Raw genomic sequence first — 15,175 nt, 5'->3', positions numbered from 1 at the left:
GCATATATGCATATATAATAAATAATAAACATGACAACACCTTTTGTTAATCAACAAAAGGTATTTGCAAAAATGTAAGGTAGTCATTTCAATTAAGTCTATTCTTTCACTTGAGAACCACTGGGCATTCATCCATCCAACAAATAAAGTTTAATTTGAAGTACCAGGTTTGATTTAAAAATATGAATTGGCCCTAAATAAAGAATAAATTTACAAATTTGATAACTCTTGGCAGAAGATTTTAGCTTTAGATATAAAAGGTGCACTATAGTTTATAAGGAAATCTAGAATAAAAATAGTCATATATAATCAAATAAACTGCTGTGACCTGGATTGGGTTCAGGTTCCATAATATTTATATATAAGGTTCATTTTCTTTTCTCTCCCTCCCTTTACTGAAAAACTTTGCGCCCAAAATAAAGTAGATCCATAAAAATGAGGCTTGGTTGAACATTAAATTTTTTAAAACCAGGATTTATAATGTTTTAAAATATTTCAAGCAGTATTACTAAATAAAACATTCCTCTGTTAGGAGTATTTTCTTTCAAGAGCATTTGAAATTATTGACAAACTAGATATGGCAGGTGTTGTGTGATTGCTCTTACTCCCAACCTTTTCATGATTTTAGTAGTATTCTATGCTGTTATGACTAGATATAGTTAAGTTGCTATGTCATTATGCAGTAAGAAAATCAACCTGGCTGGTATTATTTAGTGCAACCTTAGAGTATTTCAATTTTCCAGAATTGTACTAAGGATTAAATTAAATATTATTGTGATGATAATAACAATCATCCTATCTAACATTTATTGAGTGATTACCAGGAAGAGTTATGTTCAAAGCCCTTGGCATATATTAACTTGCTGAATCATCACAATTACTCTATAAGGGAGATTCTATTTTTATTGCTATAAAGAAATTGAGGCACCAAGTTGATAAGTACTTATTCAAGGTGGCAGTCAGAACTTAAACCTAGGAAGTCTGACTCCAGGGTCTGCGAGCTTAATCCCCGTGCTCTAAGATCCCTGTATGGAGCAGGCATTTCTGATGACAATGCTCTGTATGATAAGACCTCAAACCTTTATTTCTTTCTGCTCCAAAAGGCGCTCCCCTCCCAGTAAATCTGCCTCACTGGTCCTGAGGCCTGGAGTACTCTGCTCTGAGATGTTTCCCTTTAATTTCATTTAAGCCTTTGCTCAATTGTCATCGTCAAAGAGACTGTTTCTGACTATTGTATTCAGGTTAATAATTCTCCATCACTTTCACCCTTGTGGGTTCCCAGTGCCTATCACTACGTGACACAATATTACCTATTGCTTTGTTTATCGTCTTAATTCATTTGCCACGGAATGTAACCCAATGAATGTAGGAACTTGCTCTGGTCTGAGTTTTCACTCATATAATTCATCTATCTGTCTATCTGTCCCTCTAACCATTCAGCCATCTATCCATTCATCTATCCACCCATATTCCCATTCTTCCATCATTTATGCACATTATACAGTGCTACGTTTTATCTAGCCATTAGTTATTAAAAATAAAAGTCCCTTTTAATTATTTCATTAGGGTCAGATATTTAATTATTATTTTTTTCTACTGACTACTATCTTTTTTTTCTTTTCTGACAATATTTACTTTAAAATTGTGGAAGATCTAAATGTAACAGTTGGAACATTCATATGTTGAGGTAAAATACAGCTTTTCCTCTAAACCAAGTGAAGTTTTGAAATCAAACCCCACGAGGTTTATAGATTTATGTATTTGTGAAATTTATTTGCAGCAATCACTGTTTTGTGATCTCCTAGATGTAATTCGAATCCAGAGCGATGCTGCACTGAAATCATTATCATCAAACCACGATTTTTCACTCTAGATCAATTATTGTTTAAAGGACGCTTAGGAGTCATACATACAGTTTTTAAGGGGAAAAAATGATATGTGTGAAAGTGGTTGTAATAAAAAAGAAGTCTTTTCAGGTATGTGTGAAGACAATATACTAGACATCTAAAATTATAATGACACCGGTTTCTCTTACTTTATTCCCCAGGTATGACCTTCCTTTCACATTTAGGATTATTTGGGGAGCAAGGTGTTTTAATCTGTATGAATTTAGAGAGAGACAGAGTAGCTACCGTGCTACTGTCTACTTAGAAGATTTTATTGACTTCTGTAAGTATTTTCTACCTAAATTATTTCTTTTTCCCTGAAGTGAAAACTGATCATAATTCAATTAGATCTAGATTTTTCGGTGGAAAAGGCAACAACATCTTATATCATTATTGGCTCCCACTTGAGGTACTAGGTTTACCAGTGCCATGGAGACAGTTCACAGAGCAATCCTAGAAAATATAAATTCAGGGGGGACACGTGGGGAAGGAGGAAAAATGCCGGGAATCAAGAAAGGGGAACTAAAGGAGAAAATGAAAAATAAATAAAGCCAAACACTGTGTGACACACGCATTTCAGCCCTGCTCTGAGGAGATGTGCACATTACACTACAGCCCAAGCAATTGATAAATTTGCCGAACATGCGAATGGAACAGAACCAAATCTTAAACGCTAATATAAAAGTGTTGTGCCTAAAACAATGTCAAGTCTTTTGCTGTTGTTGTTCATTTACCATTTTAGCCAGCAAATTCTCAGTGCTTATTACAGCTCATGCAATTTTCAAAGCACTTTACATAAATTATTTAATCTTTGTAAGAGCTCTACGAGGTGGAAGCGGTATTAGTAGCATTTTATAGCTGAGAAAAATGAGACAAAGGAAGGTTATGCCTAAAGCCACAGAGCAGATAGCAAGCAGATAAGCTGGTGGTCTTGTTGCAGAGCTGACATAAATGCTATTTAGTATTTATGATTCATACTCACTCTCAATCAGGTGAATGATTATACTTAATAAATGACTGTACTTTATAAATAATATTCTGATTGAAAATTGAATAACCATTTACATTTAGAATTGACATGTTTGTAATTACCATGATGGGATATTTCTTTCCTCTCTATATAAATTCTCTTCCTATGTCTCTGCTCTATAAAATGGTAGCTGCATTTTGTAAGATTTCTAAATCAATCTCAATTAAAAAAGAGGAGATATCAATTTCATAATGTATCACTTATTTTTCTATAAATAATTTGCTTCCGTGTTAACTTGTCCATAAGGGAGATATGCTTCTAAATGTGTCCCTGGGTACACCTAAGAATACATCTATTCTTTGGAATCATATTTATTTTTGAAAAAATACAATAAATTTGATAGTAAATTGAAGATTGCATAAGAGCAAAAAGAAATAAAAAGTGTATCTAGCTTTATGCTGGTCATGTACTTATTATTAGCTAATAAAGTGAGTTGTAAGTTTTTGAACAGATAGTAAAAAATAGATATGAAGCTCAAACAGCTTTCTTATTTGCAGGTAAAGTAGTTAATCACCAAATATATATCTCATGTATATCTTTGCCCTTCTTCCACTTTTACTCTTAATAATTTTAAACTTTGTTCTCAATTATTCTGTAATTTAAAAAATATGTTTAGATTCCAGAGTTGTTAGATATTCCTACAAAAAGTCTCAGAGATAGACTATTGTGATTCTTTCATTTTGCAAACAAGGAAACTGAGGCTATAAAATGATATAGCCAGTGTTAGGAGATTAATGTCAAAACCCTGAATCTAAATAAATGTATAAAAACATGGCGACTTGCTTGTAGAGATGTCCTGGAGCATTTCCCCTCCACCAATTTTGACGTGGTCTTCTCTCTCCTTCTTCTGTCCCTGGTCCACTCGAGTTTGGTTCTGTTCCCAGTGGTGTACTGATTTGTTCACTTTCTGTGCTGGTTTTGAACAGAGTCTGCTGTCCTGGAAAGGAATCTTGCTGGATCCATTTTGAGAGTTCATGGCTTCCAAACCTCTTCAGTCCTACAGATCTTCCACAGACTCCTTGGGCCCACTCATTCTCGAAGAAATGAGTGAAAACCTCTCCCAGTTTTAGCTGCCATTCTCAAACTGCCTGACTGATTTCCCAATGGGTATCTGCTGGTTCTATTGTGATTCTCCTGCCTTCTCTCTTATAGGCATAAATACCACTCAGGTCTTATGGTTGTTGGTAGTTTGCCCCCATTTGCTTGTATATTGGGTTTTGTAGAGATGAATTCTCAATTTTACTGTGTATGTTTTCCATGGCTATTGACTTTGCTACCTAGGTGCTCAGATTGTTTTGATGTGAGGACTTCAGAAAATCCAAAAGCTCATCTGACACCACCATCATCTCTCTAGAATTCTCCCTCATTTCTTTCTTATTTTTAAAAGCTTTATTGATTTATAATTCAGAATTTATATTCCATTAAGTCAATCCATATGAAGTCTACAATTTAATGGTTTTAGTGTATTTATGAAGTTGTGCAATGATCACCATTAAAAATTTCGAATATTTTCATCACCTCATTAAGAAGCCCCATATTCATTAGCAGTCATTTCCTATCCCATATTCCTTCAGCCCTAAGTAACCACTAATCTGCTTTCTGTCTCTACACATCTGCTGTTCTGGACATTTTATATAAATGGTAACTTTCAATCTGTGGTCTTTTGTGATTGACGGGATGTGACAGAGAAATGAACATTAAGTCATTTTTCTAATTTCCTCATCTCAAATGGGAAACAGCAACAATTCCATGATAGATTTTTATGGTGCTTTATTTGCATAGGATTTGAAGTTGGTTTTCTAACACAGAGTGATAAAGCACTGTTGGAGAATATGGTAGAATTAATAATAAAAAAGATAATTATAACAATAAAGTATGAAATCTAAATTTTACTAAGTGCCAAAACTATTCTAAGCACTTTGTATATATTAACACACTTAATATTCACAGAAATCTATGATAGAAGAATTATCATCCCCATTTTATAATGAGAAAACTGAGGCAAAGTGAATAAAGAAATTCTCCGAAGCTGGTCAGCGGTAGGGCCAGAGTCCATGCCCAGGAAGTCTGACTCAAGACTCCTTGTTCTTAACCACTATTCTATAGTATCTCTCTCTCTTATTTTTAGGTGTTTTGTCAACTCTCTTTATCTTCTAAATTGTAATTTAGAATACGAGTCTTATATTCTAAACTATTTCTTATTACCCATATTTCATAGTACTGATATTTTATTGGTATATAACTTAAAACTAAGGAACCATTGTTTTTTTTAGTTCTGTACATAGTCTTGCAAACTTTTTCATAATGCTTTTATTTATTTATTTATTTTTGCTTTTTATCTTGACCAGAACATAATTTGAAAATCATTATTTGTAGAAGGTTGGGCTATTAAAATCAATGGTTACTTTTTTCTTAAAATAGATTTAATACACAATTGACTATATTTACCTACAAGTGACTGCATTTCCCTCTTTATTATTTATGACATAGAGAGAACTATAGTCTTAAAAACAGTTTATCACTAAATATAATATATTAAAGTATTAGTAAGTTGAATACTGAATTGAACTAAATAAAATTAGTTATAATCCTGTAAATTTTCACAGGACTTTAAAAGCAGGAGGGGAAGAAACACTGCAAACTTCTATATAAAACCTGGCAAAGTTGAAAAAATAACTTTCCGTTTTTCTTCTTTCCTGAATCAACCCATCTAGAAATCATCCTGCTTCCCCTGAAAGGAAAGGAGTCTCTCTTGTTTAATAAAAGCACTTTCTTTCTAAAATCTTAGAAAAAGTTTTGAAGAATTTTTCTCCAAGTAGCCAGAATCATTTATAGACTAACTGACTATAACAGAAATTTATCATTTTAATTGGAAAGTTACTAGAAAAGAGCTAATGAAGCACATTCTCACTTCTAAGACACCTTTTCATGATGATATGCTCAGAACCCTCCTTTCCGTTGTCCAGGAACCCTCCTCCAAGCACCTCCAAGCCTAAATCCTGTCTCTTGTGTGACATAGATACCTGGGACTCCGGGCTCCCTAGATCATCTGGGGCGCATATATTCTGATTTTATGGAACGCGTTCCTGGAAATGTAGTGTGGAAAATCAAACTCTAAAGGTCTGACTTCTAAGCAGAAGCCTTTGAAGCAGCCCTGGTCGTACAAAAAAAGCAGATGCTATAAAATCACCAAACACCAAAGTCACATTTTTGAACTGCCTCAGTGAAGTCATGCTTTAATATGAGAGCAACGAAAAAATCAAATAACATTTAAGTTTAGCTCTCAGTCCCAGGGGCTTGCCTCCGAGTGAACCGGTGTAGAAAACCATGGAAGGTGAATCTTTCACTGGCAGTATCTATCACACAGTATGAATTTGGAAATTAGATGGAATAATTCTGCAGAAAGAACTCTGACAACTATAAAAATGTACAAATGTATTTATAATTATTTTTGCCATTTCTGGGTACTTTTCTAAGAAAATCTAAGTATAATCAAGCTTCACATTTAGACGCATAATAAATAGCATATTTTTTCAAGTTACTGTTCACTTGCTAGAATAGCATTTTAAATCTCCTAAGCATATCTCTCAACTCAAGTTCTACTTCAATTATACTGTGGAATTTATTTTTATTTCTCTTATATTCATTAACTGCTGGCTTTCTAACCTTTTTTTACTGGTTCATTTTAAATTAATTTAAATTAGATAAATGTATATAAATATTAGGTTATACTTTATTTGCTGTTGAAAATAAATTTGTGTTGGAAATAAATTCAAAGGAGAAAATTTCCACATGTTAGAAAGGGGATGGTATAGAAGAAAAGAGAGAAATTACTTGTGCAACTGGAAGATAAAATTATCTTCATACAAAAAATATAACAACGAAACATTTTATAAACATGAGACAAAGATAAAATGGCTAGATTATAAGTGGGCTCCCAAATGGAGGTGATTTCCAGAAACTTACCAGTCATGCAGTTTTTAAATTCAATGTCATCAATTGCAGTTCCTCCTCCTATTTCCCCGTTCTGATAACTTGAAATATAATTTCGAAATTTCTTAACTTTCCCAGCAGGATGACTGCCTTTTGCCAATAATCACCAGAGTTCTGCTGCCTTTCTTGCCATACGTTTGATAATCTTTTCTCTGTCTGAAAGTAAAGAAGTGTGCGTTAGAGAAATAACTAAATAAAGAAGAAAAAGAAGAAGAGAAAAGAGAAGGGGAAGGAGAAAGATGAGAGAGAGAGGGAGGGGGAGGAGAAGAAACACAATCATTTAGAAGAGAAGCATTTGATCAGTGAAAACTGATTTAAAAATATTGGAACTCAGGTTAGCTATGATATACTTTACCTCTTCAAAACAGAGACATATCAATCTACTGAAGTGTGTTCCAAAAGCAACGCTAGCATGTCGCAATAAACTTGCTTTCGTATTTTCCGAGACACCATTACAGAATGTGTCCTACTCAGTTAAGTCCACCGCTCTCTGCGTGTACACAAAGGCCATCGTATCTAATGGCATATGAACAGTCTACACAAGCCCTGGATTTATAGCTCTGCAAACTCCCTGAACCTTCTACTCGTGTTCTTTAATTGAGATTTTACCTTTGAATTTATTGTTTGTTGCTATTCTGGGTCTAGCTCTTCCTGGGAATTACATGTTTATTAAATCGTGATGATGAATGCATAGCAACGAAAGCTAAAAATAATATACATATATACATATATATATTACAGCATTATATATACTATATTATAGCATTAGCCCAAAATAATTCATATCTCGTAGTCCAATATTGTGTTTTCATGATGAATTCACAAGAAAAAATTTGTCTCTGAAGTCTGTTACCAAAACAGTGGAATAAAGGGGATCATTTAGTGGAATGGCTCCAGAAAATCAAGGAAGGTGTTCCAACATATTTATAGCATACAACTGTGAAACACATAATTCACAGATTTTTAAAAAACAAGGGCTAAAGAAAAAAAGAAATGTATGAAGAAGGGATTCAAAGGAATTATGCATTTACAGTTTTATGCTTTTAGAGAATTAATGTTAATAAATATTGTTGACCCCTTGTTCTGCTGAGGGAGATGCAGATCAATCAAGTGGTTCTTCCTCTGCTGAATTATAGAGAGAAAGTGGAACTACATATCAGTTAATCTAAAATTAACTTTACAAAACAACTAACAGTGTATAGATAGATCTCTCAACATCCTTTCCAAAACAACAACAACAACATCAAATCTTTACAGCCAGAGACTCATATAACTTCTCTGTTAAAGAAGATGAGAAATTCACACCTAATTAATGGATTTTCATATTTTCTGATGACTAAAGAAGAGAAGCCTTTTTTTTAAGGTTAGTCTTTGACTCTCAGTGATGTCTTAGTGATGTGGAATCAAAGAAATGATTAGTTAAATTAAAGATTAAAGTAGAAGGGGTCTTTCTGACACATAGCTATATAACAGGCATGGACATTGATAAAGTCTGGTTTAATTTAGAAACTTAATTCACTTTGCTAATTTTTCCTTTTAATCTGCTTCTGTCGTTTATAGAGCCACTTATCAACTCTGCAGAGCCCCAAAGAGTTTTCAACAAATATCAGCAAAGAAAGCTGTGTGATCACTTTAATCAATAAAATGAGAAATATTTCTTAAATCTTACAACTGGTCTTTTAATAAAAAAGTATTTGAATAATATATTCATTGTCATTTTACGTTGTAGGAAAAGAAAACAAGAGAGAATTCTTTTGAAATTAACTATGGATCAATCTAGTGATGGGTTATTGTAGAATATCATTCTAACGTATTTGCTATCATTTCACTTTTGGATATAACATATCAAATCTTTCCACATAATTATCAAAAGCATTCATCCAAATGTGCAATGCAGATTTATTTATTGACTTATCTATCCAGTCATTCATTTATTAAGCAAACATTTGATGCTCACACAGTACCACATAATATGTTAGATACCAAGAATAAAAAGTTAAAAAAAAAAAGGGTGCCTACATGTGACAGTATTAATCTAATATAGGAGAGAGTCATAAAAGTAAATCACCATAAAATTACAAGAGAAACAGAAATCAGAGCAACTTTTTAAAAAGTGGTTACATATCAATCCCTAAAGTTTTGTTCCACATACATTAGTGCTTTATTTCCTTAATATTCTGATTTCAATTCTTTCTAAATTGAGAAAGAGAAAAATCTCTCAATTTGAACTCATATCTTTTCCACTGCCTAAGAGTTTATCTCTTACATTCATGTGGATGTTAAAATCAAGAATCCAAGGCAATAAACATCTGAAAAGTGATTGCCGCACTAATAATTTAAAATATTAAGCATTAATACAATGATTAAATTATAAAAATGGAAAAGAATGCTCTCTTTTCATAATTTAACTTTTACTCAACTTTTAGTTGATTTTTCATGTCTTACGCATATGGACCCTTTATCTTATAAGATGCATTTTTATTTTGGTATTGTGTTTGTCTTCATACTTTGTGCCACTCTTTTGGGTCATGGAAAGAAAGGCAATAAGAAATACTAAAAAGATAGAGCCACTTGTAGTTGTAGATATATATTCATAAGGTGTATATTTGCAGCCACCTGGAATTTCAGTTTTGTATGTTTGAGGTGAATATACTTTTCTCCAAATTATTAGCCAACTTTTTCGAAACCAGTTGATCACCTCTTTTCCCCAACTCTTTTCTCGTTCTCACATTTTGAGTTTCTAGAGTTTCTATATCGGTCTCTGATCTCTATTCATCAATGTCATACTCATTGAGTTACTATATTTTTTCCTTCTGGGAAGACCTGAGTGAACTAATTTTCCATATTCTTTCTGTTAATAAAAAACTCAAACTCCAAGACACTACATATAGATTTATATAGACACAGAAGATTCTGAACAGTAGAGAGAAGGCAGACCAGCTAGGGACCTTGGGACTCAAGAAACTACATATGGTGAGTTTCCTAAATTTTCTCCTTGTATCACATATCCCTAAATGGACATGAGAATCTGGCAGCATGGAAATTCAACAAGCACAGAGTACTCTAGTCTAAAGACCGGGAAAGGAGATGCCTAGTAAGAAAGAAAACTTTTAGCTAATAGTTGTTCTACAACAGCCAAATACCACAGAAAAATTACAGTCTGACCCCCCAACCCCAGCAGCAAAGGCTGAGTGGGGAGTCTAGACTTCTACCTATGTTGGACTTCAGGAGCCCAAGACCTTTCCTCTCAAGACATTTTCAAATGAAGGAAAAATAAAATGTGTCTCCAGTAGACATAGCCTAAACAAACAGTTAAAGGAACTTCTGTGAACAGAAGGGAAATAATAAAAGAAGGAATCCTGGAACATTGGGACAGAGGAAAAAATATAACCAAATATGAGTAAATATGATAAACTCTCCTTATACTCTAGGATTTTCTAAATCATGTGCAATGATTGAGGAAAAATTAAAACACAGTTTCACATGGTTTTAAATGTATGTAAAGGAAATAATTAAGGCATGAATATTATTAACAGGGCAAGTAAAGACATGTTAAATAGTGGTAAAGTTTCTACATTTGAACAGATTAAGTCTTAATTTTGCATTTTAATAAGTCACATTTCATCCTTAATATTTTTTATTCTTTTGAATTTCTCATACATTCATTCTCTCAAATGAATATTAGAATAATTTAATAAATAGCTGAAATATTTAAATTTTGAATTATTTTACTCTGAGATATCATTTATCTTTTGACCTATTTGGCTTTTTAAGCCACTAAAATTTTATAGTTTTTAAAATAAATAAGTAACATACTTATTATAAAATCTATTTCTAGATATAGCACAATGTGTGTTACAAAGTGAATGGGATACGTCTCCATTATTCTTTTTTGACTACTGATAATAGTCAAAAGATAAAGATAAAGAAACAATTATATTGTCATAATGGCAAACTAGCAATGGCTGGTGGCTTACTCACCCACAATCAATCCTGAAAAACTATAGAAACTATTGGGAAGGCTGGATTTGTGGGACAACAAACAGAAAACAAAGAAAAGAAGAAATAAGAAGCTGAGAAGCACCGTGGAGGTCTATTGGTTATCGTGAGCACCTGTGTCTAGAGGTGGGGGAGCGGGGTGGGTTGCAGCAGTCTGGGGGAGGGGGCCTCTGGACACAGTGAAGAGAGTACAGGTTGTAGGAGAGATCCTGTACAGTCATGTCTTTCTTCCCCATTGCTTGTAACAAGGATTGCCTGACCGATTTCTAGCTATAATATCTGTGAGATATCAAGGCAGTTAAAAACCTTAATGTATACAATTAAAAAAAAATTAGGAGATTGAAATATCCCAGGAAAGAATGCAAATTATGACAAAACCGTCTAAATGTATTATGAATGTATGAAACGATCGCACTGAGAGGATGGAGAAGGATGGTGTTGATCTAAGGAAATGTGGAAACGAGTGGAGTTTGTAAGACTAAAGGCAAAGGAACTGCATAGAAGCACTGCATTCTAGTTGGTAAAGTTTTTTTCCCATGAGAGTATGAGTTAACCATCCTAAACCACTATACACGCATACTACAACTGAAAAATTAATTAAATGCAGAGAGGACAGTGGGAGCCAGTTTTCTCACCTTTGGAGTGAGAGGTTACAGATAAGTGAGGGATGAAATCGGGAATAATCTATTTGGTAAAATTATAGTAGAAGACGGTATGAACTTGCATTAAGATTAATCTAGATACAGATGGTGACATATAAAAATACATATAGATATGTGTATAGAGAGAGGTTTGTATACACACACATATATCCCAGCTCCATCAGCTGAGAGATACTACACGCAATAAGAACTCACTAGGTAGGAGCACATCTAGTGCCCAGATCTGGTTTATAAAACCATTCCTCAATAAAAGGAACCAGGAATGCTTGGGGAAAATGGCTAATTCTAGGACTGGCTCAGAAAATATACAACAGGAACCTGGGGCATCTTGTAGCTTCAGAAAGTGAGAAAGTGTTTAAATAAATAAATGCCCACAATGATGGGGTTGTGTCAGAGGGACAGAGGAACCAACTGAAAGGGTTCCCAATGCCCAAAGCTGGAACAACTTGAGCAACAAAATAAGTAAGGTAGTACAGGATTATAATCCCCAGTATGAAATATCAGTGAGTCCACATTGATACAAATGGTCAAACACGCAATGCAATACACATTCGATATACTATTGAATTGTACCCTTGAAACCAATATAATTTTATTAACCAGCGTCACCTCAATAAATTTAAATAAGTAAACAAACAAGCAAGTAGTGAGGAGAACAGACCATTTTATCCTTCTGAAGAACTTCAAATGATTAAAGTAGATACTCCACCCTTCAGGACGGGGAGTGTAACTTCTCACTCCCTCAGCAACAGCCCATCGTGACATTTTCTCAGGGAATATCACATGAAAAGGAGGCTAAAAGAGTGACTTTACAGTAGAGAGCTCTGACAAACACTACCTCAATCCGTGTGATCAAAGCTGCTATCACAGTGGTACCGCATGTCGATAGCTTGTGCCCTTGAGGCGATGTGGTAAGAACGGCATTTTACTTCTGTGCTCCCACTCCACAAACACACCACTCCCAGTCTAATCCTAAGGAAAACACCAGGTTAAATACTAATTGAAGGACGTTTTACAAAACACCTGACCCATACTTCTCAAAACTGTCAGGGTCATTAAAAATAAGGAAAGTCTGAGAAACTGTCACAACCAAGAGGAGGCTAAAAAAGGCATGACTACTGCAACAGAAAAATGATAGTAGGGAAAAACCGAGGAAATCTGAATAAAATATGAACTTTAGTTACTAATTAGGTATAATATTAGTTTATTAATTAATTGTGCCGTACTAGTGTAGGATATTAATAATAGGGGAAACTGGGGTGTACGAGAACTCTCTGCAGTATCTTTGCAATAATTACATAAATCTAAAACTATTCTGAAATAAAAGTTTAATACACAATTAAAAAGATACTCTCTATATTTTATATAATTTTATCTATATATTAATATATACTATTTCATGTAATTATCTCTATATATCATATAGATAAATATGAATAATTAGAATTTATCAAATCAAATCTGAGAAAGCCAGGGGCAAAAAAGAACTACAAGAACCATTTGCCTTTACTAATTTTCGAGATAACAGAGAATAGCTTCCAAATATTCCAGTTAAATAAAAACTTTCTTTTTGTGTCTGTAGGTCCAGAAACATTTTTTCAATTTTCATTGGTTAAAAATAATTAAAAGATGTTTAAATGAACATAGTGCTCGTAAGAAATTGAACACATAGATGATACATAAAAACGATGAAAAGGCATACAGAAATCATTTTGAACCCAAACAACAATAAAAATCATTTAATACATGTTTGGCCATAATCACTGTCATAGCAGCCTAGTTTGTCTTCTGCCTCTGAACAAGATTAAATATTGAAAATTTGAAACTACGGGATGACTATTAAAACCTTCTATAGTTATAACAAAGTATTTGAAAATTATCTTTTAATGAGAAGAGTGGCTAGAATTTAGAATGATATCTGTCTAGCAGATAAATTTATGTTTATCTTTAAATCATCTAAAATATAAAGTATTTTAAAAATTAAACGCTAGAAATTTCTTTAAAATATATTAAAATATTTATAGTTTATATATAAGTTAATGCTATTTTGAATTTTTAAAATAGAATGAAATCAAGTGTAGTTTATTTTAAATTTGCATAAAATCTCTTCCATAGAAATACCTTGCAAAAAGCTATTATACTTGGAGTAAAATCTTTAGTCAATGGCTCTTGTATTTATAGAAAGTTTTCTGCCCTGTGAGAAAATTTTGAGGGTTAGATCAATATTCTCATTGGGTAGAAGTGTGTGGTTTTAGATGTATATTTTGTAAAATCATTTTAAACAAAATATCCTAACAATTTTTTGCTAGAATAATGTTCCTTTAATTCCCAAATATTTCTTTCTGAACAATTTTCTTTCAAAAGTAGGCAACCAATCAGGCCTCTCAGGTAAGTAGACAGTTTAATGCAAAGAGGAGAGATCAAACAAGTTGAAGTTGTGTAATTAATTTCTTATAATTATGCTCATTTTTACCATATCAATCTTTCTGTTCAGAGTTTCCAACTACAGAATCATAAATCCATGTATATTCTATTAGAAAGTTTAGTTTCTCTTTCATTCATACAAACACATAAATCCGATATAAATATCTATATCTATATAAGTATCTATCTAATCTATCATCTATCTATCTGTCATCTATCTGTGGATTTTTACCATATTACAACTGGACCTTCTTTTGGGATTAGAAGCCACATCTTAACCATGGTCTAGACAAATTCATGTATAGTTTGTCCCCTATTTATATAATGATCACAAAGTCCCCATATGTGACTCTCATTTGAGCCTTTCCGTTTTCCATACAGATGTCAATTTTTTTCTCCATGTTCACTTGGTCATTTTATTCCATGTTCAATAATGCAATATCCGTCAGTTGTCTTTAGGTCCTCAAATATAGGTAGCAGAGTTAAGGAATTTCCCTACTGCAATGGCCTGAAGTGAACTGTTGTAAGTTGTTGGGCCTGGTCACCAGGAGTGTCACGGCATATGTGATCGTGACCTTCCTATCATCTACTGAGTGTGTCATTAAGATATTCTTTAATGAAGAAAGCATGAGTTTCTGGTGTACCATCTTTTAGGACAGCTGTTGCATGGACACATCTGTTGCAATGGAGGGGTAACTCATGTCTGAACAAGCAGTGTGTATGATCGATAAGCAGCATGACTGATGTGCTAATTAAACAAAATTTGGTCCCATCAAGTGATATGAGGAAATCAACGTCCATATTATGACATCGGGAGGTGGCTACTTCTCGATTAGAAGACAACACACTCTCATGCTAAAGGGATTCAGAGGCCATCTGCCCAAACAACCTCATTTCCTACCAGGCATCTCTTCATTCCTCCTGTTTACACCCACTGTTTTTCAGTCCTGCAATAGCCCCAGCTTCTTCCCATCTCAGCACATTTATATAAAATGCTCCTTTTCTTTCCACCATTCGACCTAGTTAATTTCCACTTGCGTTTCAGTGGAATTATTACTGCCTCCTGCAGCCTTCATTGATCTCAACCAGGTCATACTTCCCTACCATAGACTCTGAGAGCCCTATGTACTTCTCCTTCATAGCAGTTATCACACTTGTAATTATACAGAGTCTTCACCAGT

General features: G+C 33.6%; 1 protein-coding gene across 1 annotated transcript in view; it reads right to left on the bottom strand.

The window, feature by feature from the left end:
* Positions 1-15,175, bottom strand: part of MALRD1 (MAM and LDL receptor class A domain containing 1) — a 533,295-nt gene that overhangs the window by 178,786 nt on the left and 339,334 nt on the right. The window contains 2 exon segments of the mRNA XM_025043397.1: positions 6,883-6,939; positions 6,942-7,065. Of these exon segments, the coding sequence (XP_024899165.1) occupies positions 6,883-6,939; positions 6,942-7,065 (181 nt within the window).

This window comes from Pteropus alecto, unplaced genomic scaffold (genome assembly GCF_000325575.1).
Source record: "Pteropus alecto unplaced genomic scaffold, ASM32557v1 scaffold11, whole genome shotgun sequence".
NCBI classification, from domain to species: domain Eukaryota; kingdom Metazoa; phylum Chordata; class Mammalia; order Chiroptera; family Pteropodidae; genus Pteropus; species Pteropus alecto.
The sequence above is the reverse complement of the archived record's forward strand: the minus strand, read 5'-3'. Positions and strand labels throughout refer to the sequence as shown.